This window comes from Cryptomeria japonica, chromosome 2, assembly GCF_030272615.1.
Source record: "Cryptomeria japonica chromosome 2, Sugi_1.0, whole genome shotgun sequence".
Classification (NCBI taxonomy): Eukaryota; Viridiplantae; Streptophyta; class Pinopsida; order Cupressales; family Cupressaceae; genus Cryptomeria; species Cryptomeria japonica.
The window spans coordinates 544848218-544874692 of record NC_081406.1 but is presented as its reverse complement, the minus strand read 5'-3'; the positions used below and the strand labels follow the sequence as shown (position 1 = coordinate 544874692).

General features: G+C 39.9%; 2 protein-coding genes across 2 annotated transcripts in view; both read right to left on the bottom strand.

Moving 5' to 3' along the window:
• The window catches only part of LOC131052346 (SH3 domain-containing protein 2), a 63597-nt gene that overhangs the window by 15283 nt on the left and 21839 nt on the right, over positions 1–26475 (bottom strand). The window lies entirely within an intron of this gene.
• Positions 4–10166, bottom strand: LOC131052344 (uncharacterized). Its single transcript, XM_057986996.2, has 2 exons — positions 2416–10166; positions 4–2232 (listed from the first exon to the last, which is right to left on the bottom strand). The coding sequence occupies exon 1, from the start codon at positions 9725–9727 to the stop codon at positions 7103–7105; it is 2625 nt and encodes an 874-aa protein (XP_057842979.2). The 5' UTR covers positions 9728–10166; the 3' UTR covers positions 4–2232; positions 2416–7102.

The window sequence follows — 26475 nt, the reverse complement described above, 5'->3', positions numbered from 1 at the left end:
TGGAGTCCCACCACACATCAACCAAGTAAGAGATAAAAACTAGAGCCATTACAAGCAATACAATTCCACTTGTGGCAGTTCAACAAGGCTAATCTGCCCACGTTAGAATGCTGTTGCCCTTACAAACGCTTATGCAGACTCATAAGATTGAACAAAAGTGAATAGAATTCTATGTAAGTAAATCAACCGCACTAACATAACATTGAACTGTTAATATTACTGAAATGACCTACTACTTTAGATGAACTATACACATGTTTTATTAATTAGTAATTATCAGAGATCATAGCATACCTCTGCCAAGATCTTTAACATTGTAAAAGATACTTGTGGATTCGCATTCAATTCTATTATTTATGTGACTTCAATACCATTATGGCATTCATGTTTTATTCTATTAATTTAAATTTTCATATTCTATTTCTTCCTTTTAGAGTAGATAGTGAAGATTGAATTTCAGGTTTTTGAATAACAAAGAAGAACAAAGCAATGAAAGACAAATGTAAATCAGGGGAAAACAATATTTCTGTAGATATAGATCATCTTTTATTTCACTTAGTTACAATGAATGTTTATTTTAGTTATTAATAAAAGACAATCCTGAGACAAATTAGGAAGAATATTTAATGCATATCCTTGACCGTACTTCCAGAATGAAGTATTGGTGAACAAGAATTGAGGTTCAGAGGCAGCTGGAAAGAATCCTCACAATTAAACAAAAGACATAGGGAATCAGTGACAAGGAGAGAGTTAAGGAAGCTCACAGATGATTAGAATATATAAAAATTAAAGAAATATGTATTTGATAAATTATCTAATATCAAATAATATATTGATTGGTTTCTCATTAGTAAAGTTTAACCAACGACCAGCAATGGATCACAATCACACTGCAACATACCGATAAAAAATCTAGATGCAATCATACATACGGAAAAAAAAAGCCTAACAACAGCCAAAGCACAGACAGCCCATGCTCAATCCCTTGACTATAGCAGATGCAATGCTTGAGCACCACAAAGCCTTTGTCTTTTCTTCCCAAGCCTTCTACCTGCTGTTCTGATATTTGTTCCTTTCATAGGTCTCCTTGCTATCTTTTTGAAACAAAAATATTCTCACATAGTCCAGGTTTCACATGTTAAAGTTTTGGTTATTGGAGTGTAAGGACCTTAGTTAGGCTTAGTTGAAGTTGCGGGGGTAAAATAAAAATTCATAAGTTCTTTTAAGGAGACATAGGTGACAGCTTAGCATACACAGAATATAAAGGTAAACTTATTTGTCCTCCATTGTATGAGGATAGCTAAGGGTCATCCGAATTATATCTACCATAGAAAGGAAAAATAGAATATTAAAAATATGATTAAAAAGTAGCAAAACCATAGTGCTAAGAGTGAATGCTTCTAAGGCTGTCATAAACTTCACAACTTCTGACACATGTTTGGCAATTACCAAAGACCTCTTTTATGAATTTACATGCATAAAGAATTGCAAGCCCAAGTCCTTGGCCATTTCAATGTGCAAATGCATGACAAAATGAGGATCTATTTTTTCTTTAAGAAGCAACTACAATTTCACAACGAATTCAAATATCACAGCAATCCAACATCCAAGGGTTGGCTAGAAATCAAAGACTAGAAGGTTGCAATGAAGCTAGAACACGAGAGCACATTGGAAGACTAGGAGCCACAGTAATTAGGGGACCTTACAACCATGCAATACAGGCAAATCCCCCTTCATAATGAAGGATAAGTGAATAACAAAGCCACTTCAGACATGAAGGAAAAAAGGTCGAATCAAAAAGTCTAATATGGAGATGATAGAATCCACTCAATAAAGCATCCCTAACTGCTCGGGTCTTCAATGGGAACGGTTTGATTGGAGAGGCATCAAAACAATGTCTGTACAGTTAAACAATGACCATGTGGTTATATAAGAGTAGCTGAATCCTTATCCTTAGTACTGCTAGACAAATAAAACATGAACCTTGAAATTCTGGCATGAAGACTGAGTCTCAATTACTCCAACACACACACAATTGACTAGAGAGGTAAACCAAAAGGTTGAAATATATAAAAAGACAATGGTATAGACTATGTTCAAAAACTCACCTAACTTACGAGCTTTAGCTGGGACCAAATTATTCAACCACTTCGTAACTTACTGGCAGCTGAGTTTCAGTAAGTTGCAAGCCAAAACTCATGGCAATTAGTGAGTCTGAGCATGCAACTCAGCCTGCAAGTCAAGTCAAGTATAATTAAGTTGAAAGAATACAGAATTGACTGTAAGTTGCAGGAGAAAGAAATCATATGAAAAAAACCTGGAAGCCAGATGTTTTATGTTAAAAAGGCTGAGAAACTTGAGCAGTCATTTCATTAAGGCACACACTATTTTGAGTATTGAAAGTTGAAATCCCACCTGCATTGCCATGGTGGCAGAGCAGAGGCTGCAGCACTTTTGAAGGAACATTGATTAGTTCTTTGTGTGCATTAAATTTGCCTCTATGGCAGTTTTGTTTTTCAGTTTTTGATAATGTGTTGGAGTAGATGCAGATTCCCTGCAGGAATGTGGGCGACAACGTTGCAATTTCTTCTTCCATTCAAGCCAGCAGTTGTGGCAGTGGTGATTTTGGGCAAGAACAAGCATACCGACAATAATATTGTTTCCAGCATTTTCAGAGTGTGTAGCATTTTTGCCGAACATTTCAGACCACAGAACTTCTGATGGTAGGAAAAAAAACAAGCTGGTAACGTGAGCCTGTCACTGAGATCGGCACTGGAAAGGACGTGAGAGAGGGTCTCCCACATTGATAAGACATAGAACCACAACCACTAGTGTGAGAGTCGGGGTGTTAAGGAGCATCCGCCTAGAAAGAACACAAGGAAAGCAATGCTTAACCAATCTATAACCATCCATATGCAAATCAGAAGTGTCTGAAGAATGCTTATTATTCACTTATTCTGATAGATGTGGGATCACCACAAAGAGACCTATGCCTGAACCTGGAGATATCATGTAGAAATTGAGTTAAGCACCTCTGATCAGAGCAGCAAAGTGGAAAGAAAACCACTAGCATCTTTATATAAAGTTAAACAATAGTACCTCCCACAGAATTCATACTAGACTAGACACCAGAAATTATAATGCTCCTTGCATTCCACCTCCAGAAGAGAACAAAGACAGCATAAGTTTTTTACTCTACAAAATATGGTGGTCCGTTTCAACACAAAGCTGGTGAGAACAGACCTGCAACTAGCCAAGGGGAACCCTCAAACTATGAGACCAACAATGTTGAAGATAGGTGAGCCAAACAATGACCCCATCAACAACATTTAAAAAATGCTCAAAAGGATGCATCAATGGTAAATGTCCTCTCTGATGGATAGAGAAGTTCAAGACCTCATAGACGAGCTCCTACAGCCATGTTAAAGCCGCTTTATGCACAATTACTTGCTGTTGAGAGGGGACATACTTCAAAACACAAGTTGCAGAGTGGCACTTTCCCTAATGCTCCTAGATCTAATGAAGCAAGGAATGGGTTTGATGCTCTTGATGGAGATAACATTGATGATTTATTCACGTTTGACCATTGGTGTATTGTCCATGTTTGACCATTGATGTATTTTAACCAAAGGTTATAAATTGTATTTATACACCTATGATATTTTGAAATTTGAATTATCAATTATGTCGTTTTTTATTGACTTTTGTTGATTTGGAATGTTAGTTCTGAAAATTCAAATCATATTGACATTATGGTTGAGTATTTTTTTTCATATTTTATTTATGGCTGTTTCGAAGACAAACCAAACCCAAGATCTCATTAAAATCAGCAATTCTTTTATGTACCCATTCCCATACTTATGCCCATGGAATATAAGACTAAAGTTATAAATATTCAAGAGCACTATAAATTGGAATAATTGAAATCATCAAAGTGCTATAATAATTTCTTAACATATTAAAGCTGAGGTCTAAGCAAAAAAGAAGAGACATGGGGGTAAGATAGAAGCCACCATAGCTAGGGGAATTGAACACATAGGACACAAGAAAATCCTCCTTCATAATTAATACCAGCATTTTAGGACTATGCAAGTATTCGCTAGGACTCACGAGACTTGCAAGTCATGGCGAGTACTCATTTGAGTATTGACCAAGGACTCACCGAGTCCCAAGGTTGAACTTCTGAGTCCTGGGCTAGGACTCTCTGGTCTATCTAAGAGCATTAAAGCAGAAAAAAGTGAGCTTTATTTTTCATTTATGGCTCAAACTAATCCATTTCAAGTCTAAACAGCAAAATAGCAAGGGAAGGAGCAAAGAAGACAAGAATTTATTTTTCATTTCTGTTTCATCTTTTCAATCATCCCCTACAACCCCTCTATCGTTGGGGTTTTCTCACATCTAACACCTTGTGCAGCTTATCATTCCTGCCCTCAAACCCATTAGGGTCTCCACTCCCAAACCCCCACTAGTTATTGGGATCTCGTCATATAGGAAATTTGATTACAATGAGGGGGTATGGGAGTGGAGTTACAAAAATGAGGTTAAAGTTGTCGACTAGTTTCTTCTTTTTGTGTGTCGTTCTATGTTTTTTTTTGGTTTTTTTTGTCAAATCCTTGCTGAGTTTTTCGCCAAATTCGTGCCGAGTCCCGAGTCCGAGTCAAAATTTTGGGTTGCTGAGTTGAGTCTAAGTCCAAGTTTTCAAACTATGGTTCTAACAACTCTTATGGATCCCCACAGTATAGATTTCAAGATTGGTCTCCCCTGCCACATGGCGAATGTTCTACTTCTCAACTTGATCATGGCATCCGCAGTTGACATGCTGGTAGGAAGTCCCCTAGTTGGACCTTTCTATTTGTCTTGTTTGCACAATTCCTTTTAATCGAGAAGAAGAAAAAGACAAAGAGAATACTGTCATAGGATGGAAGCATAATCCTTATGATGAGGACCTCTCAAACAACTAGGACAACGCCCTAACCATGACCCTTCTCCTCCTCCCATTGGGATTGCTTCAGTTGCATAAATGATTGCATTAATTTATTTGGTCATGATGAATAGTGCACTTTCTATATATGTATGTGGTGTCTTTTAAATGTGTATATATAATATTATGGAATAACTTAAAGTTTTAGAACAAATTTGATGGATTTGCCTATGAAAGTGCATTGAATGATCTTATGAATGCCTAATAATTTTTTTAAATTTCTTCTTCTTTAATATAATGTTAGTAATTGTAATAAACATATATGGATAACAATCTTTAATAAACATATATGGATATCAAATTGTATTTGTTATTCTTATAAGTTTTCAATTTTACAAACCTTATTTTGATTTGGCTTGCATTTAAGATTACATATGCTAAAAATCTGTATTCATGTTGACATTATGGCTACCTGTTGACGTGTATTTTGTACACTATCAAACACAGAATAAAATACCCAAGGGTACCTTATCCTCTCTTGAGTAAAGCCTCTGAATGCTGAAGATATCGCGAAAAGTATCAATCAGGGTGACTTCAAGGTTCTTCGTTGTAGGATCTCTACGTGTGGATAAGCACCAGTGGTCGTTGTGAATGTTGTTTCTTCAAGGGGTCTTACGCACTTTGAAAGCTGGTCTGTGTTACTCTTGCTTGACTGCAGGAACAGGATTTTTCCTAATACTAACAAATTCTCAAAAAAAGATCAAAAGATAGGGTTCGCAAGAGAAGAATTATAATCTAATCCTAAGAGTGACTCAATGTAGGCTAGACTTGGTAAGATTCTACCAGTTTCAGTATTGCCAAGGAATTACAACTTTACTGGAATTGATGCGATCTTCTAAGGTTATTAGTGATTTTCAAATCATCAAGAGTTATAGATACTACCATAAAGATACATATCAATATTTCAATAATGACTGAAGGTTCAAGCAATCTAAATATCTCCAGTTGACCACGCAAGGCGTCCTTACAATCAGTAAGAAGTTAGTGGTTTGGAACATGAATCTCACCAAAGATCAAGCACAACACTTAGTCCTTCAAACTTAAATACTACTTCGACTAAGAATGATTCAAGAAAGTAAACAACCATGAAGATAGCCACAAGAATTGCAATAAAACACCATAACTTCAATATTTTATTGATCTCAAAGCCAAAATAGACAACAATTGTTTGAAATTCTTTCTTCACTACTCAATCTTGCTACAAAATAACTTTCTTCTCTCCAAATCTCTAACTATCTATCTCCTTAATATCTAATCTCTAATCATCTAATGACAAAAATGAAAATGAGTGAGGGTATATATAGCATCCTCAATTACAATGAACGGCCCAGATCAAAAGAAGATCAATGGCTGAGATTCTGACACCTAAACCCTAATTAGGGTTTGTTACAAAAAGATCCCCTTTTAGATGAACATTATTAAATGCATAGCCAAATATTTAATTGGCACAAAAATCGAGGAAACATAGACCAATGATAATTAAGATGCCACATCATTCTATAACAACCTTTCTTCTAGAATCTTATTCCCTTTCCAATGTTCTTTCTTAGCATATGCAATGAATCTGGACACAATTCCTTCAATTTCAGCAAAAGGAATCTCGGGAATATTCCTCATGCGTTCCTCCAAGTGGATAACCTGATCAAAGGCAGTGAGAAGAGCAGCTTCCCATCCAGGTTCGAGTTCTTTGATCTTCTCAATCAAGAGCATAGTAGTGAACATTAGATCCCATTGCTCATCTGTGATGACATTCTCATCTTTGCAAAAGATGACCTTGACTCTCTCTTCCAACTCTTGGAGGTCCACATCCGTCTCAACTTCGATCCTCCTGCCGAGAATGGTACATAACACTTCAAACACCTTATCCTGAATTGGATGGATGACACCTTCAACTTGATTGCATTTGGTGCTAATGTCCTCGAAAAGAACCTCTTTCATCTGGAGTAGAGTTGACCACTGAAGTAGGTTATGAGCTCCTCCATCCATTATCTTTTCTTGTGCTAGGATCTTCCTTGGTGTTTGCCTGATTACTTGCAAAACAGGAATGATAACATCTCTAGTGTGAGCGAAAGCGGCTACAATTATCATTAGGTTGTGGACGATCTCAAGGACCTAGATAGCTCAGTGGATTGTCTTCATCATTCTTGTTGTAAATTCAACGGCTACTGTGTGGGATTTGTCAATCCAAGAGCTCATAAGCTGAACCAAGCTCTTGACTCTTTCTGCCTCGCCAACTGATTCGAGGGGAAGTGCTTGCACAGGAGATACTGCCGGATCCTGACGTCCCAAGGGTTGATTGAGATGGGTAAAGTAACCTCTCCAAGCACCGACTTCTCTCTCAAGCTTTCTATTCTTTTCCATTTCTTCTTTAAGCTTGTCCTTAAATGCTTCAAATGAATCGATTGCCTCATCCATTGCCTGTTCAGTAGTGAGCGGACCAAGCTCAAATGTTTCTACATCATACTCATCTGCAAGGATTTCACCTTCATATTTATCCACTACTGGTGTGGCTATCTGCAATTTCCTGGATCCTGTCTCATCTCTGATCACCTTGGACATCTTGGTGGCCTTCTTCTTCTCCGTTACTTCTTGAGAATTTCCTATAAGGCTCTCTAAGTCAATTACATCATCTTCATCTTCAATCACAATCACCCTCGTTAGTCTCTCCTTCAACCAATCCGGGATGGCCGATCTCGTCTCTCTAACTTGTATTTCTTTAGGCAATGGTTCATCTTCTCGGAGAGGAGATGTCGCCTCATCATCATTCTTCTCTTCATGTAGCTCATCAACTTGGGGAGATTGACTTGATGAATGCGGAGGTGCCTGCCCCTTCTCAGGTTTATCATTTTGTACCATGGACTCCATAGATTCATCAACCTCAGGCACCGTCTTCTCTTGTCCTTCAGCTTGACTTGCCTTTTTTCCATGTCGAGAAGATGTGCCTGATGAGCGATCTCGATTGGACTCTTGCTTCTTCTTGGAGGGTTCTCTTTTCTCAGGTCTTTCTTTCCTCTTTGCGCCTCTAGGATGAGAATTGTCTTCACTTATGCTCGCTCCTCCTTCTTCTGGTCTTTCTTCCAAAGTAAAAGTCATTGGTATGTTCTGCTCTCTTAGCTTCTGATGTTGTACATCCACCCATCTGCGAGTACATGACAAAACTGGAGCCATCAAAGCTCTCAAGTCCAAAACCTCAGGTTCATTCCAATCTATCTTCACTGCTTTGTCTTCTCTGTCATAAGATGACTGGAGATGTCTACCGCTATCCTGTGCTTGATTTGCTACCCTATAAACTTTGCATTTCCTGATAAGATCTAAGGGTAGCCTGGAATGCATCTTTCTTTTAACGTCTAAATCACTTGAGAGATTCATCCAAAAGTCCTCTACCTGAAATTCGTGTTTGTACTTCTTACCAACTGTCTCCTCCATATAACCATGAGGATCAAAATTCTCCCTCGAGGCAAAGAATGTGAATGAATATAAAGTCAATTCCTTCTCTGCATCCTCCAAGGCTTGAGTATTAGGACATACCTCAACTGAATTCCCCAATATGATGGGCACGGGAACTCCATTTCCATGCTTGTGTCTGAATGCCTTTGCATAAGCTGCCAACTGTCTAGTCACCTCAAGTAGCACTATCCTGTCTGTCGGATACCTCGGCAACATGTAGGGAGGTAGAGGACACCCATGAATTCTAATATATGTAAACTTTTGAAACTGGATGAACCATGCACCATACTTCTTCACAAGTTCTTGTGCATCCAGAGATAGTCGATTATGAATCCCACCTTGCAATATCCTAGTGATGTTCATCGTGAAGGTGTCATTGACTAGCTTGTAGTCACCTCTGGGAGGATGATGCAAATGAACATAAGAGTCACAAACTCTCACTTCTCCGGGTCCTCTTCCGATCACTCCTCTGTGAGGTAGCCCTGCATAGTCGAAACTCCTGATCAGGGCATGTATGACATATGAGCTCATGTGGAACGATTTAGTAGGTCTTAGCCTTCTCAACTGCACATCCAGACAATGGCTAATAATTCTAGCCCAATGAATCGTTCCTTTTCCTTGGACTATCACTTGGATGAAGTAGAACATCCACTTTTCGAAGTAGAAGGCCTGAGGAGCCCCTGTAACTCGATTGAGCAAAGTTATCAAATCTCTATACTCCTCCTGGAAGTCGATCCTATGTGGTGTATTGGGAATCTTGCTCAGGCAAGGACGACTTTTGAGCAACCAATTCTTATTGATGAGGTTCAGGCAAGTGTCGGGATCATCCTCATACATTGACCTGGCTCCTTCTAAACTTTTGTAAATCATATCTTTATGTTCTGGAAGATGGAGAGCCTCACTTATAGCCTCCTCTGAAAGGTAAGCCAAAGTGTTTCCTTCCTTGGATATGATCGATCTTGATTGTGAGTCATAATGGCGGGCACACTCGATCATCAGCTCATGACACTGGACTGCTGGAGGGAAACCGGCCGCCTTGATGATGCCACTTTCAATTATCTTCTTTGCGACAGCTGATGGCTTGCCAATGTAGGGGACCTCTCGAAACTTCTTCATGCTGAAGTTTCCCAAGTTGGTATCTCCGATATTGCTCCATTTGGACACGATCCTGGTCTCCAATTCTTCGTTCTTCTGATCTTCCTTCATGAGAGCTGGACGACTAGTAGATGCTCCTGCCTTTGGAGTCGCCATCTTGACACCTACACAACATTTCATAATTAGTAATATATCTTGAAGCATAGAAATATAGGGTAGAAAGGAAGATTTAAGATTTTAATTAGGAAACCTCATGATAAATCTTGAGTTATCATTTCCTAATTAACTACACCAATCTTAGAATTTTCAAAACAAAGCTCAAAATTCAAATCTTCAACAATGGTGTTAAGGTGATTTCGCCATACCTCCTCTTGAGTACTAACTCTAAGAAATGATGCAAAATAGATGAATTTCGCTAGGCAAAATGTAGATCAAAGCTCTCCCTTGAATAAAATGCGCCTCCTTTAGTCTTCACAAGAATCAATTTCACTTCCTTCTAGTCTCCAACACTTGAAATAAATTCGCTCCAAATAGACCAGATTTCGCACCTCCTTCTTGCTCTCCAAATTCGCACTTGAAGCAATGATTGAATGATTCGAATGATGAAAAACACCTCCAATATATAGAGCGCCCACCCCTTTGCTCCCTCCAGGCCGACTTGGCAAAAAGAGGTTAAAAAAATAAATAAAATTGCAAAAAGGAGGGGCCGACTTGATAAAATAAATAAAAATAAGACCTTGAGCGCTCCATATTTAATTTTAATTTCATAAAAATTAATTTTAAATGCCTTAACAATAAAAGTTCGATTTTTTAAGGCTCAAAATTAATTTATTAAATGTCAATATGCCCTTTATTAAATGCCAATTTAATTTTAATTAATTTCTTTTTCAAAGGCTTCGAAATTTTGAGGAATTTGGGGAATATCAATGCTCAAATATGGTAAAATAAAGAATGCTACTAACTTCGCCCTGGACCCTTGGCAAGGGTCAGGAGCGAACTTTCAATTTTGCTCTTGCATTCCTCATTTTCTTGCCCAAAACTTCATCTAGTCATTTAAATGGCATTTCTTATTGGAGTTTTGAAGTTGATTTCATTTGACCTTTAGGAGGAAAATGCTATTAGGATTTTTTCGCCCTGGACCCTCAGAGAGGGTCAGGGGCGATTTTTCACTTTTGCTCTTAATCCTTCATCTTTTAATTGTCAACTCTCCTTGTGGGGTAAGCGATGATCTCCTTCACTCGTTCCATGCATGCTTGATTTGCTTTTGCAATGCAAAATAAGGACTTCAAAGATTTTCGCTCAGGGCCTCCAATGAAGGTCAGGAGCGACTTTTGCAATTTAGGCCAAGATCATCAAGTTTTGGAGGTAAATCCTTGTTCATCATGTTTTGGAGGACCTTTCCACCTTAGCACAACCTTGCCTTAGCGCGATCTCGAAGGGAAGTTGTTGGTTTTGCAAATTTCGCCCTGGGCCTTCAGTGAGGGTCAGGAGTGATTTTGCACAAATTCTTGATCATTCCAACTTCAAATTACTCTTAAGGCGTAGAACATCATACTTCACTCCCTGCTGAGTCTTGAGAACAAAAATATCATCTCGAAATGCAAGGAAAGTGGGCATACTTGGAAATTTCGCCCTGGACCCTTGGCAAGGGTCAGGAGCGATTTTCCCTTTTGTCATCAAAATTTGCAATCTTAGCATCTCAATTCCACCTCAAGGCATTTCAAACATCGTTTCAACCTTGTGCCTAGGCTTAGCTTCATTTAACTTTGGAGAAAAGGTTGGATATTAGGTTTTTCGCCCTGGGCCCTTACTGGAGGTCAGGAGCGATTTTGCAAATTCAAGCTTATCCATCTTTTGTTAGCTCTCCAAATTATCTTCAACGGGCAAAACACGCCCTTCCTCATTCATTCAAGCAAGATTTTGTCTTAATTCTTCAAAGAAAGGAGAGGAACTTAGAAATTCGCCCTGGACCTTCAGAGAGGGTCAGGAGCGATTTTTCAAACCTGGCTTGATTGCCTCCTTGTTGATCGTTCAAATTATATTCAATGGGTAAAACGTACTTGCCTTTATCTATTCCAATCATAAAAAATCACTTTGACCTAGCAAGAAATGTGCCTTTTGAAAATTTCGCTCTGGACCTTCAGAGAGGGTCAGGAGCGATTTTTGCCTTCTAGACCAAAATGCTTTACTTTTCATCATGAAATGCCTTTGCTAGGGAAGATTTCATCTTGTTTCACGCTATGAATAAAACTTCCTGTCCAAGAAAGGTCTAAAAATGTGTATATAAAGAATTTCACTCTGGACCTTAAGAGAGGGTCAGGAGCGAAATTACCCTTCTTGGGCAAAACTCCATCATTTCATCATCTTCAATCAAGTCTGGATGCTTTATCACACTCATTTCGTCCTCCACCACGCCTTTGATATCTCAATTTGACAAAACAAGGTTAGGAATGACTCTAATAAGTTTTTTCGCCCTGGACCTTCAGAGAGGGTCAGGAGCGATTTTGATGATTCCAACAAGATCCTTCGTCATCTCAAGTTAGAACTCCTTCAGGTGGATGGAGAAAGTCATTGATTTTCCACTCATGTCCAACACTTGGTTCCTTTTCACTGCAAGATGAGGGAAATCAAAATTTCGCCCTGGGCCCTCAGCAAGGGTCAGGAGCGAATTTTCCCTTAGCCTTCAAAATTCATCATTTTCCATGCCTTCAAATCTTCAAAAGCATCAAGTCACGTCCAATCATCTCTCCTGGAGACCCTGCACAAAACAAATTAGAAAAAGTCAGTGACAAATATGCCTTAAATAACATTTTCGCCCTGGACCCTCAGCAAGGGTCAGGAGCGAATTTACCTTTTCTGGCTAAACTATCCAAAATTTAAGTCTCCAATCACTTCATAAGGCAGAGTTACGTCATTCTCAAGGCCAAGAACCAGTTAGCAAGCCTTCTCAAAACAAGAATTTGCACTCAGGATGAATTTCGCCCTGGACCCTTAGCAAGGGTCAGGAGCGATTTTTGTTTCAGGCATCATCTTACTTCCAAAAAATTGATCAAAACTCACCTATGCAAAAACACACAATTTCACCCTCAAAATGCTAACACTTAGTCAAAATTTGGATTTTTACCCCCAAAAACCCTGATTAGACCTGACCTAAGACCTACTTGACTCCCCTGAAAGGGTTACCTCACTTCAATCATCTCAACTCTTTGGGAGGACACTTAATAACTTTCAAAATTTGACTGGACTCTGCTTGAAAAACATCCAAAAGAAACCCCTAAGGTTTAGCCTTAGCCCAGACAGACAACTCACTCACTCAAAACCCTAAAAGCAGAGTGAATAAAAAGTAAAACAAAAGCGAAAAAGAGGGGGTCCCCATTCTAATGGGGCGATGTGTGAAATGGTCACAACACTACCTAGGACAATAGTCAAGTTTATTTATGTTCAATTTGTTTAGTAGATAATGAGCCTTTCCCTCATATCTTTCTAAACCAATTTCTAAAAGTGGTTAAGCCTACTTTTATATATCTAAAAAAAATTTAAGGGTGAAAAACTGAACTACTTTTCTCCTTCTAATTTATATTAAAATTTTGTTTAAATAAATTGAGTTTTATGTCTTTTTTCTTTAGATTGAAGTTAGCATCATCCTTCCATCTTTGACACACGTGGTTATTTCACTCTAAAGGCAAAAAAAATTAAAGTGACCATAGACATCTTCTTTATACATTGACCATTGTGTATGTAGAAAACATCATAGCAATACCAAATTACTCATGATCAATACTACAAAGATTTCTAGTTTGATGAATGTGCACTTTCATGTCTTTGCCTTCAAGCCCTTTTGATGTATTTGCCATGCTTCATCACACCCCAATAGATTTTTTTGTTCCTACCCTTCACTCTTATCAATAAAAGAAGAAATGAGCACCCTTCAACAAGAACTTGACCACAAACCTTCTTTTTTGGTTATCCTTCCAAGTGTAAAGAGGGAAGTTGAAAATAATTATACTTTCCTACAATTAGGCCTTGGATGAGGAACTAACTTTGTTGAGTGAGCATCTATTTCTTTGTCACAAATAAAAGAGTACGACATAGGGGGGCCTATTTGAAATGGCATCCTCACTCCCTTCCCTACAAGCATGCAAATTTCAAACCACCACACACCAAAGAGGTTAAAAATTAATTCTTACATATTATTCTAATAATTAAAAGTACATTAAGTAGAATAAAATTTAGACTCCAAAGAGTTGTAAGCAATTTGCAATGTTGAAAGTTTAATGTCATATTTTCTACTAGCATACCTATCTTTAGAGGAATACAGGCAAAGTACGCCAAAAGATATCACATTTGTTCATTATTCCACTTAAAAAATTATTATATTATTATATTTAAATTATTATTATATTATGATATTGTAATTAATATTAAATTATTATTAAGATATGACTATATTATTATGTTTTAATATATTCTTATTTTATGTAGTATTACTTTCAATCCCCCATGATTAATGATATTAGATTGAGATAATTACGAAGTTACTAATTGCATGATGGAGATAGACAAAATCGATTGATTAGTTAAACTAACAATGAGTAGTAGTTGAGTGGTGGAAGTGAAGATATAATTAGCATTAAATAATTAAAAATATAAAAATTGCATTTCAATGTCATAAACGCGTCAAATTAAATGCTTGTAGTTTTTATTGAGGGGTGTGTTTGCATCCATATGTGAGTATAATACACCTTCAGCATAATAAATTATTAAATTATATGAAAAAAGTTGGTGTCTCCAAGTATCTACATTTCTTATTTTCAAAAATATATGTATCAATACTTGTATTGGTCTCTCGTACAAATACCAATACCGTTCTCCTAGGAACCTAGATATTTAGAGATGTTGGCTACATTAAACATTCTAGATGCCAACACTTCATTTTATAGATGCAAGACTCCTAATAAATGTAATTTAATACAACTCCAAGTCCACAAGATGACATAGGACAATTGAGTGCCTAACTTTAGTTTCTTACCTTGTTGACACAAGAATTAAATTAATCATTATATACTCAAATTCCCAAGACTAGGACCATGACATGAGATTAAATTCTACAAAAAAGGGGTAAACTAAGCAAACAATATAAAATCTTTGAGAGTAGACATGAAACGCCATTCAACTAGTTCTAATAGGCACCTTGTATCCGAATTTGAAACATGTTTAATGAATGTGAAGGCCTCAATTCACTTTATTTTAGTACCTACTTCCATTCCAAGAATGTAAAACAAGATTTGAATTCAAATGTGGAGTAAACAAAGTACAATTAAGAATAGCTTTGGATCCAAGCTAGGTTGAGGGTAGACAAACTAAACATGCAAGCAAAGGTTTACAAGTTGTCAACACATGAAAAATGTGTGGGAAGTTTCAAAGAATATTAGATACTATTATGGTTGTTCAAATAGGATCTTTAATTCTTTCCCTATGAATTTTGACATGGGATGAGGTTATAGGCTACCTTATTTGCATAGTTGTGGTCTTTGTCTCTATGTTAAAAAGTGTCTCGTGCTCATTATAGTATTACAAGTCCATCACTTGGCATATCCACATATCTTCCTAGCCTTTAGCTACCAGCAATATGCCTACATGCAAGACAACGTATATGCATCCCTTCGGAAGAAAGAGGAGGATTATCTAAACACAATCAAAAACTCTTTCTATTAAACATTTCAAGTGACAATGTACTCCAACCCTTTCCTCATTACACTTTGTGCCCTATTTTCTATTGCTAAAATTTTAAAATTTTGTGTTTCTTTTATATTTGGTACTTATTTACATAATATTCTCACTGAAAAAACCTATTAATGTACCCATTGCACAATAAGTATGATTGCTAGTTTATTATCTGTTAATTAGTTGTGAACCCACTTAGAAAAGGGCTTCTCATCATGACTTGGCCATTGTTGCCATTGTTGCCATTTTGTTATAACCCATGTAGATGTGTGTAAGAGAATATCTTATATCTTGTCATATAAGATGAGTACGAGAATCTATTACAAAAGCATGTAAGAGGGGAGTTATGTTGTTTACTTGCCTTGTTGACCAACTTATAATGCATGTTATGATGAATCATATAGCATCTTTGAATGGATTTGTGCATGCCAAAATGGAGCACCCATTTTAGAGTGGCTATGAAAACTTATGACACGATATGACAAGGTATAAGGCATCTACTAAATATGGTTCGTTGACCACCTCATGAAGAATAGCATTGGAATTTGGGCCATAATATAGTGCCACTTGGGCCATAATTTTGGCCTATGTCATAGGGTTTGCCAAATTTCGGCAATGAAGTTCTAATTCAGCGAACTTCAAAAATCTCTAAAAATTTGCTTCATATTCGTATGGAAAAAATGGCGCAGTTTTTCTAAATAAGATTGTCGAGATTTTCTTTGCCTTCCTTAGGGTTCGTCAAGCTTTTTTCCTTCATGGTTCGTCAAGATTTTTCCCACCTTTTTTTGACTAGCATACAGACATTTCAAAGTATAGCAATGTTCAAAATTTGGATTGGTTTTTGACAACGTTTGAAATTGAACTGATTCTCATCTCTGTAGGCTTTTCTAGGGATTTTGTGATGATCTGTATGGTGCGCAAGTACCTATCGAGCGACCAGAGAGCAATGAGTTGAGGCCTCTATGTATCAAGTAAAAACTAGGGCAATCGAAACACCAAATCTTTACTATCATTAATTTAAGATTTCATTCCTATTATTCTTTAATATTTAATACAATTTATTTAAAGTTCAAAATTAAAATAATTATATATATATGTTTCTAATCTTATATGTAAAGTTTGATATTTTTAATTTATTAATATAATATTATATATGTTTAAAATTTAATATTATTTGGCCTGCTAATGGGCTGCTGAGGGCTAATCTTCAGAGTCAGGGACTTTCAATCCCTGAGTGGACTCCGCCTGAAAAGGGGTGGATTAAGTTTAATTTTGATGGCGCATCGAGGGGCAACCCAGGGGCTTCGGGTGTTGGGGTGATAGCCCGCGATGATCGGGGCAACACGCTAGCCATTGGTGCTAAGAGATTGGTGGATGGAACGAACAACGTTGCTGAGTGTCAAGCAGCGTTAGAAGCAATCCTAATGGCTGGGAAATTGGGGGTCAAGAAACTTCATTTGGAAGGCGACTCTCAGGTTGTGGTGAATGGGATAGCTCGAGGTCGAATGGAAGCACGGTTTTTAGACAAGCAGGTGCGAAGAATGCAACTTCTGCTGAACGGTTTTGAAGATTTTAAGGTGACTCATGTCCTCCGGGAAGCAAACTTGGAAGCTGACAAACTTTCTAATGTGGGAGCGAATGGCTCCTTGGAAAATATGTTTAGTTTGTTCGAGGACTTTAGAAATTGTAGTCCTCTTGATTCTGATTTTGGGTAGAAGGCTTATTTTAGAAAAGTGAACCCGAGCTCGATTTGATGCAACCATATGTAGCCATGATCCTGTGGGATTTAATGTTCCTCATGGTGTGTGTTCCACGATGTTATTGCAAGTGGCCTTGCGGTGATGGATGATGATGGAGGCGAGCGGTGTGAGTGACTGGTGATGATGCTTAGTTTTCTGCGAAGCGTGTGGAGTATTCATGACTTGTGATGGTGGTGGCTTTTAAAGGCCCTTGTGTTTCTTTTCCTGGCATTTCGTGGTGGCTGCTTGGTGTTTGACGGAGTGCTCAGGGTTTCTTTTTGTGCAGCAGCGAGAAAGGATGGAAGCAAATTTTTCTTTGGAGTCGGATGGGCAATTGCTTGCATTTCGTGGGCTGATCTCGAGGATTAGGTTAAAGAACGTTTTCAGAGTGGATGGCGATGATTTCTGGAGGGCAGTGAGGTTGATCTTTGGAGAGGAATTCCTGACTCAGGATTGGCGGCCGAGAACAAACCTTGACATTTCGTCACTATTTACTGCCTTGGCCTTGCAGGTGGGGAGGTAGGTGGAGGAAGTGCAACGGATTACTTCCCTAGTGTTAAGACCCAAATAGGCAGGAGGTTTGCAGGAAGTGGTGGCCCGAGTTGTCATTGGCGAGGGGCTAAAGTCGACGAAAGGCCCGTGCAGGAGGATTGGAGTGGACGTTGGAAAGCTGCAACCTTTTGTCATCTGGTCGACTTCACGGCCGGTTGCATTGCAGGTGGAGGACGTGTTGTGCGTTGCACACGCTCCCTGTCGCCGACAGGGTCCCCCTTTCCTGTTTTGAGTTTTTTTTTATCGTTGTCCCGAGGATCCAAGCGGAGTTTCTCGTGTCTCTTCGAGCGAGTTCGTGACCAGTCCATAAGCTGATTGAAGTTGGAGTAAAGAACCAATGAGTCCTCCTGCCTGATCTGGCTTTCGGGCGTGAATGCCGAAAGCTTTGTTCCAAAATTTTAAAAGATTGCCTTGGATAGGCGTAAGATGGTAAGAACCAACGGACCCCGCCAACCCAGAGCTATAAGGCCAATTGCATAAAGTTTGCTACCCGACCCTTGCGAGGAACGGGCAAAAGATGATTTTCGCCTCCTAAAGGATCAAATTGCTCGGCCCAGCGCCTGGGTATTTTGATGCCTCCCAAGTCCAAATTTGTGGAGTCTGGCGAAGTTGCTGGGAGGTCCGACATTCTGTGTAAGTTTCCAGATTTTCTCCAAAGAGCAGATTCCCCCCCCCCCCCGAGATCACCAATATAGGAGAACGATTTTCGGACCTCAGGTCCGAAATTTTTAAATGAAGGCGGAATGTTCTGAAAAGGATGCATAGGGTCCGAAAGCCCGAAAAGGCGCTTAGGTCCGAGGTTGCGGTGTCTTTTTAACGCGTTAAGCTCCGAACTTTAAAAAAGCGAAGATCAAAGATATATCGCGAGGCATCTTTCGGACCCCAAAGCGAAGTTTTAAAAAAAAAAGCGAAGTTAAAACATAATGCGATCCTTTTCGGACTTTAGGTCCGAACTTTCGTGAAGTTCAAAGTTTAAAACATTACGCAAATCCTTTTCGGACTTTAGGTCCGAACTTTCGCGAAGGCAAAGTTTAAAAACATAATGCAATCCTTTTCGGACTTTAGGTCCGAACTTTCGCGAAGTTCAAAGTTTAAAACATTACGCAAATCCTTTTCGGACTTTAGGTCCGAACTTTCGCGAAGGCAAAGTTTAAAAACATAATGCGATCCTTTTCGGACTTTAGGTCCGAACTTTTGCGAGTTCAAAGTTTAAAACATGATGCGCTCACTTTTCGGACCCCAGGTTCGAACTTTTGCGAAAGTGAAAGTTAAAAACATAAGGGAGTCACTTTTCGGACCCCAGGTCCGAACTTTTGCAAAAGCGAAGTTAAAACATAAGAGATCATCTCCTTTTCGGACTTTAGGTCCGAACTTTCGCGAAGTTCAAGTTTAAAAACATAAAAGAGATCATCTCCTTTTCGGACTTTAGGTCCGAACTTTCGCGAAGTTCAAGTTTAAAAACATAAAAGAGATCATCCCCTTTTCGGACTTTAGGTCCGAACTTTCGCGAAGGCAAAGTCTGAAACCTAATGCGCTCACTACTTCCAGCTTAAGCTCCAAACTTTTAACGCGAGAGCAAAGGAAAAACGCGAAGGCAAGGAAAAACGCGGAGGCGAAGGTCCGAAAGTCCGAGTTTCAGACCCTTTTAACGCGAAGAGCAAAGATAAACGCGGAGGCGAAGGTCCGAAAGTCCGAGTTTCGGACCCTTTAACGGAGAGTGAAGTTATACCGCGGAGCTTGTTTCCAGCTTGAGGTCCGAGGTTAAATCCGAAGCCGGTAGGTTTTAACGCAAAACCCAAAGCTTCAACGAAAGCACAGTTTTTAAACCACGAAAACCCAAAGCTTCAACGAAAGCACAGTTTTTAAACCACGGAGAGCCAAAACCTTTAGCGCAAAGCACAGTTTTAAACCACGGAGCCGAAGGTCGTATCGCGAAGCCAAGTTAAATCCGAAGCCTCCAAATTTGTCAAAATCCAAAGTTAGAAAGAATGCAATTCAAAATTTGAAAGAGCTCTCAAATCCGAAAAACAAGGAGGTAAGACGCCGCATTACCCTCCCGTCAACCATTTAAAATTCAGATTGCTAGGGATAGAACCGTGTGAAATTGATAAATCCTCTTTCATCCACCAAACCGCGAAAATTTAAATAGAAAGGATAACCGTTGGGATTCAAATTTTGCAGGATCGTCCGTTCGCTCTGCGCGATGAGGTCCGGCAATCTCTCGTCATTCGCTCCCATCAGGTAAGTACGCTTTAACGCTTATGGTCATTTAAAATGTGTAAATCAAATAGGCAAATGCGCAAAATTTGAAATGCTTGGAGTTTGCATCTCCTTTTTATAAAACGTTATTCGAACATCTGAAATTTAGGATTCATTCCCGAGGTTTAGCCAGAAACTGCATCTCTTTTCAAATTCAAACTTCTCATGTTTTGCCTCTGTTGAAAATTAATCCAAAAATCCGAAAGTGATAATGCATAGTCATAAATCTTCAGGAATATGATGTTGTTAAAGTTAATCAAGTTGTTAGCCAAAATGATATTTAAACTAATCCCGGTCTGTTGAAGCACTTCTGTTATTATCTAACCCGCATTATCGTTCTTGTATCACCTTGTAATCCGTGTCTGGCTGTGCAGGATAAATGCCTAAATCGGCGGCAGAATCATCAAAAACACCCGCTGCAGCCGAAACCTCACGTGCATCCAAATCAGACATCCCGCGGAAAGTTGAAAGAATGAAGTATCAATATCAGAGGGGAGGATTAAGAGAGTCGAAGGTCCAGAGCGTCTGGGACAACATTGGTGACACCGACCTTGGCCACATTGATATTCAGGACTTCAAGGATCGGGTCTTCTCGCCCAACGCATATGGCAGGCCTAGGCAAATGGTGGAAAGTGGTATCGCCCAAGCAGCAGGTTTTCCTCCAGCAATCCAGAACTATGAATTAGTAGTGGAGGCTGCTCGGCATTACGAACCAAAGTCCAGATTAGTGCTTCTGGAAGATATGACTATCGCCGACTTCTCCCCTGAGGCTATCGGTGATGCATTTGATATCCCCTTTCCAAATAATCCCATAGCTACAACAATGGACGAGGCGCAAGGGGCATATGATATGAACCCGGCCCGATGCAGGGCATTGATTAATGAAGAATGGTTCAAAGAGAAAAGGCCTCCGAACACCAGGATTGTGAAAAAGACCCCCAGGAGTGACTTTCATAATGAACATGGGGACATGGTCACCTTACTCAGCCGAGTCATGGGACTTCCTAAGTCCAACTACTTTGAAGAGTGGATGTTCTATTTTACAGAGCAGGTCTTTACCGGAAAGTCTAAGTTTGACTGGGCCCAGATCATAAGTGATAACATCCACGCTCAGCTGATTGAACTCGAGACAAAGAAGTACTTCACCATGACCTCCTATTTGGTCTATATGTTCGCAAAGAACCAGCCACTGCCAGGGTTAATAATGAAAGGTGAGATCGGGAATGGGCCTGGTCAGGTAAAGGTTTATGATTGCTACCCGCAGCTGCACTATCAGGATATAGCTCAAAGGGAAAAGAACAGCCCAGCTTACGCGGTTGGTCAATACGAACGCGTCAACGACGCCTTCACAATGCGCCTAGTCAGGCTAATGCAGGGAGGGTTACACATAAGGCTCTCGGAGCAAGCTACCATTTTAGTGCAGAGGTATGGGGCCCGGTTCATTCAGTTCCCAAGGTTCTCCTACATCCGAATAGCTGGCTTCGATGGTGCTCCCCTTCGACTTCCGCGGTACCCAACCGATAAAGTAGTCCTCATGGAGGTGGCAAGACAATCACGCCCTGCCGGCATATTACTACGAGAGAGCAAGCAGGCTGGATTCGCATTTCCAATGATCATAGGCAGCCATGATGTCCAATTGAGAACCCCCACCCTAGCAGAGGAGTCCCTTGCAGAGCTAGCCTCTTATGGCCTACAGGAACATTTCCCAAGGAAATGTTTTGATCATGACAATTTGGCGAAGAGAGCTTACGGTAGGCGCTACAGAGCAAAGGAGTCAATTGAAGATTATTGGAAAAATTGCTCCGATGACTACGAAGTCAGGCGACGGGAATATTCTAGATTGAGTGTGCAGCAAATGCGACTCTTTGAGTACCGTCAGGTCCCGGATCAGCTCACAGACTCGGGGAACTGCCTCCAAGTCCGAGAATTCGAGGCAGTAAGGCACCTCTTGCCAGGCGTTGATTGGTCTCAAGACCCAATCACGGATTTCGAAGCAGTTATGGCAGCCCCGGCAAGATACACAGATCAATGGTTACATCACCAGATCGAGAGGCTAGTCCATGAGGGGGTCCAGTTTACTTACCATCTGATGGGCAGTTTCGACTCTCAGTCTTCCGAAGACGAAAGGACATCAGCTGAGAAACCAGAGAAAAGAAAGAAAGCTAAGGCTTGCAGAGGGACTCGGACGTCCAAAAGAACAAGGGAGAAGATTCCCATAAGGAGGCCAGAGACCACTTCATCTTCAAAGGACCCCAGTTCGTCCGACGACGCCATAGAATTGGATTGCATACCTGCTCCGCCTTCCCAGAGCGACATAGATGCATTCGAAGCCAATGATCCTCCTGCTCCAGATATGCCGGGCACCGAGCAAAAGGGCCCCAATTCGACCAAGCCGGGTGACCAAATAAAGGAAGGAGAAATCCCATCCACCCAGGGGATCGAAGTGCATGAACCTACCCAGCAGAGCCGTCACGAACTGCTACTCCTCCATGCAGCCAAGGACGACTCGACTGTCGAAGGGGAACAAAGAACAGACGAGATTCATGAGCTCGAGAGAACCAAGGAGCAACCGTCGCAGGAGGATGTCAGACAATTGTTCAGTGAAATAGGGGAGAACTCAAATGCAAACAAGGAGCTTCCTCCTTCTTTCACCCCTCCGATGGCGGGACAGCTGCTAATTTGTGATCAGCCGGTTGAGAGCATGGGAGAACAAGGTGCTAACTTAACCCTATCCTCAACCCAGACGGTGCCTCAAGAGTGGCTGATCGCCAGAGCTCAGCGCAGGGCCGCCACCAAGGCACCCATCGATCTGGAGGACATCTTCTCACGAATGGATCAAGCAAAAGCTAAAGGGAAGAAGAAACCAAGAACATACTCTAAGATAACCAGGGATGAGCAAAGGAACCGCACTCTTCATATTGCCACCCCGCCCGTGGACAAGCCAGCAGATCAAATAACACTGGCAGATTATAGCATTACGACTGTCCCCATCGGACGAGCTACAAAAGAGCAGGAAAAGGAGGAATTTAAGGACTCGGTGCAGAACATACTCAGACAGCTCGAGGAAATCACTGCCGAAAAGGATATGTATCGGGCCCGTGCTGAACAAGCCGAGGGATACATCGATAAGCTCCTACGGCCATTACACAACCCCTCTGAATCCCATATTCCCCCAATAGCATTGGCGCAAAGGACCACAACTGAATTTGAAGGAATTCGGGATACCGCAAAGGCCGTCAAGGAATGGGTGCAGGACATCAAGAAAAAGGGAGAACAGATCCTCAGAGAAGTAAAGGAAATGGCTCTCCATCGAGAGCTCACTCTAGTCAGGCTGTTGGAGGTAAAGAGAGAATCCCTTCACATGCATGAAGTAGCGGCCTCTACCCTTCCCCTCATAAGAGCTCTTTTCTGGACACATACACAGATTCCCACACTGCCTGACATCCTAGATCCCCATGGCATCAGTGTTCTCAAGGAATGGTACTGGACCGTCACCATGAAGAACGACGCCCAGAAAATTATTGACAAAGAAAATGACGCATGTGAGGCAATTCTGGGGAACATGCAAGAACTAGGCAAGACCATCCTCCAATCAATGGTTTCGGGGTGGATAAATGACCTATCCGACAGTGTAATCCGGCCGGATTGGGAGGAAAGGTTGGGAGCAGATAAGGTTTCTTATTCCATTGAAGACTTGAGTTTTGCTGGTCAGTTCCATTCAGACATATTGTGCTTCGAGCGTAATCGCTCCAGCTGGAAGGACGGTTTAAGGCACGTGGACCAGTATCTCGAAGGCATGCAGTACAAAATTCGCCACCCTCCCATGCCACCTTTTAGTCTCCTCTTCCAATTATGCATCAAGTTTCAGGAATATGTTCGCAAGGAACGAGCAGCAAGTCGTGATTTATGGCGAGAATACCTGCATGGCGAAGACCAGTTTCTACAGAAACAATGTGAAACCAAAATAGAGAAAGTAGTTTCTCAAAAATGCCTTTTTCCCTCCAAGTCTTAAAAGGTGCACTTTTGTCCCAAAAGGGTGACAGTTGACTTCTGGTCAACATATTGTAAAGTTTTTTGTACACCTTTTTTTGGATTATTCCAATTGTTGTAATTATCCTTTTTTGGGTAGTTATTGCTCCCTTTGGGGTGGTTGTTGATATTTACCCCCCATTTATGGGTGTGGGTCCCCCTTTTTTTTGTAAGGATGAATCTGGGCCACTTGTCTAGATTAGATCTTGGCCATTCATCCATTTTTGGAAACCTATTTAAAGGGACTGGTTTTCCCTCATTTGGGAGGAAGTTCTTGGATTGTTGCGAAAGCTCTGAAGGAATTTGCAGGAATTAATACAATGGATTAAAATTACTTTCAAGTTTCCTTGTGAGTGCATGGTCTCCTTCTTCATTTAATTTTGAAAGCTTTTAATTATGTCTATTCATTTTGCACAGCAGTTTTTACCAAGCATCTAATAGAACCTCCACAGTCCATACCATTAGAGGATAGCTGATTGCTTTTTTCCTTTCCGCATGGTTAATCTGGGCTATTTTATGATTCAATTCGATTATCAAATATATACATATCATGAATGTAGAAGTTCTAATATCGTATTTGGTAATATGAAAATCTGGTTTCTCCTTTGAAGATTGCACTAAGTTTATGCAAACATTGTGTCTGAATGACTGATGATGCTTAATTTAGTTTCCTGGAGGTGTCTGTCTGCTTGATTGAATCTGCTGTCCTAGTTAGAATTTACAGTTCTCTCTCTCCCTATCCTTCCTTTCTTTCCTCCCAATTTTATCCCTTTTTTTTAGAAATCTGCAGTCCTGCTAAATCAGCTTCAAATTAACCAACGTCACCTGAAAGAAAACCGTAAAAGGTCCCCGGGAATTTATACATGGAATTGCCAATCAAACGTAAGTCCCCTTGTGTTTCCAGCATAAACACATCAAGCCACTGAGAGATCCCGCAGTCAAGACCTGACAAAAGAAACCTTGAGGTAGTCTCCTTTGATCAAACTTAGAAAACAGCATTAGAGACTTCCTTATCTCAAGAGAGAGTAGGATAATCAGTCGGCTATTCTATTCTGCGTTGGCCGTATGGAGTTTGCAGCAATGCGATTTCATCCACGTCAACAGGACGCAAGGCCGACTGAGTGTGTGAAGATCCGCGTAAAGGTGACTCCCATTCAATCCAAGGCCCCTTTGGGCGAGGATGGGAGGCCTTTGGTTCGTCGCCAGCTTCCAAAGAAATCGGCGAAGGTGGTGGAGCGTGGGTCTCTGTGTGGAAACAGGCCAGGAATGGTGCCAGGTGGAGGGAGCGTGATGCTGGAGGCTGGACCCAACAGGGGTATCCCCAATTTTTCAAGAGAAGAGGCATTGGGGTGGTTTCGTAGCTAGGATCTTTGGGTTGTTCAGGGCCTAGTGTGTGGATTTTGTGTATGTACGTGACCCTTTTTGTGGCTATTGGTCAGGGTGGGATGGTGCTTTATCGGGTTCCTTTTTGTAGTAGGAGCGTGACCCCTTAGTGTCGCAGATAGTCTATCTGCTCTTTGGATGTAATACTTTTCTATTCTAAGCAATATAATACATAATGTTATCGATCAAAAAAAAAAAATTAATATTATTTAATTCATAAATTATTAATTTAATATTTATGGCGATTTTTCTTAGTATATACATAACACGTGTTATATATGTTTAAAATTTAATATTATTTAATTTATAAATTATTAATTTAATTTTCATGGTGATTTTGCTTATTATATACATAACACATGTTATGTATGTGATATTCTAAATCAATTTATAATTTTACACTATAAATATGTATATATTTATACTAACATATGTTTTGTATGGACAAATCCAAATCTAATTGTCAATTTTAAACTATTTTACTCATTTTGTGAGCATGTTGTTTAGATATGTTTTTTAAATTGAATTTAAATAAGGCAAATTTAATCACCAATTTTTTTTCAAATTTTTTCACCTTCATCGAAATTTTATTGTTGTCAAACTCAAACTCGAACCCGAACCTTGTGACAAGTTTTCGTACGTGGTTTGAGTAAACTAGACTTGGATTGTCGTTGGAGTTTGCCCATTTAATGGATGCTAGAGATGGAGGTTTCATAATGAGTTTGCTAGTATAGTTATGATGTTAGAATTACTCCAGATATGTTGTTGCTGGTTTCTCCTATGAAAGCCCCTTTCTTGGATTGTATTCTAACTGATATTGTTGCTAATTAACACATCAATTTGGACTTTGGAAGCAGGGTTTTTTTTGAAAGGGTTTTCCTAGGGTTTTTTTTCAAATGGTTATTTTGTGTTCATATTCTTTCTTGTGGTATTTTAGATCATATTTTCTGCACATTTCTCTCCTCATAGATCAGCATAAGAAGCATTTCTACATCTTAACTTCCTTTCAAACATTAAGTCAAAGTCATTTTCAGTGAAATGGAGAGAAGTAGTGAGTTGCATGCCGTGTGCAGTAAAGCAGAGAAAATTGGTAAGCTCAAGAAGAATAGCAAGCAAATAAACAACAATGAAACAATGAATCTGCAGGCCATAAAGACAAATGGGGATGGCATAATGGCAAAACAAAAGATATGGACAGTCATTTGATGACATACATAAGGTGGCTTGCAGCCACCCTGATCATAGCAATTTGCAAGCCTTTAAATT

Coding starts and splice junctions, on each gene's coding strand:
- LOC131052344 (XM_057986996.2), bottom strand. CDS start 9,727: ATGCTTCAAGATATATTACTAATTATGAAATGTTGTGTAGGTGTCAAG.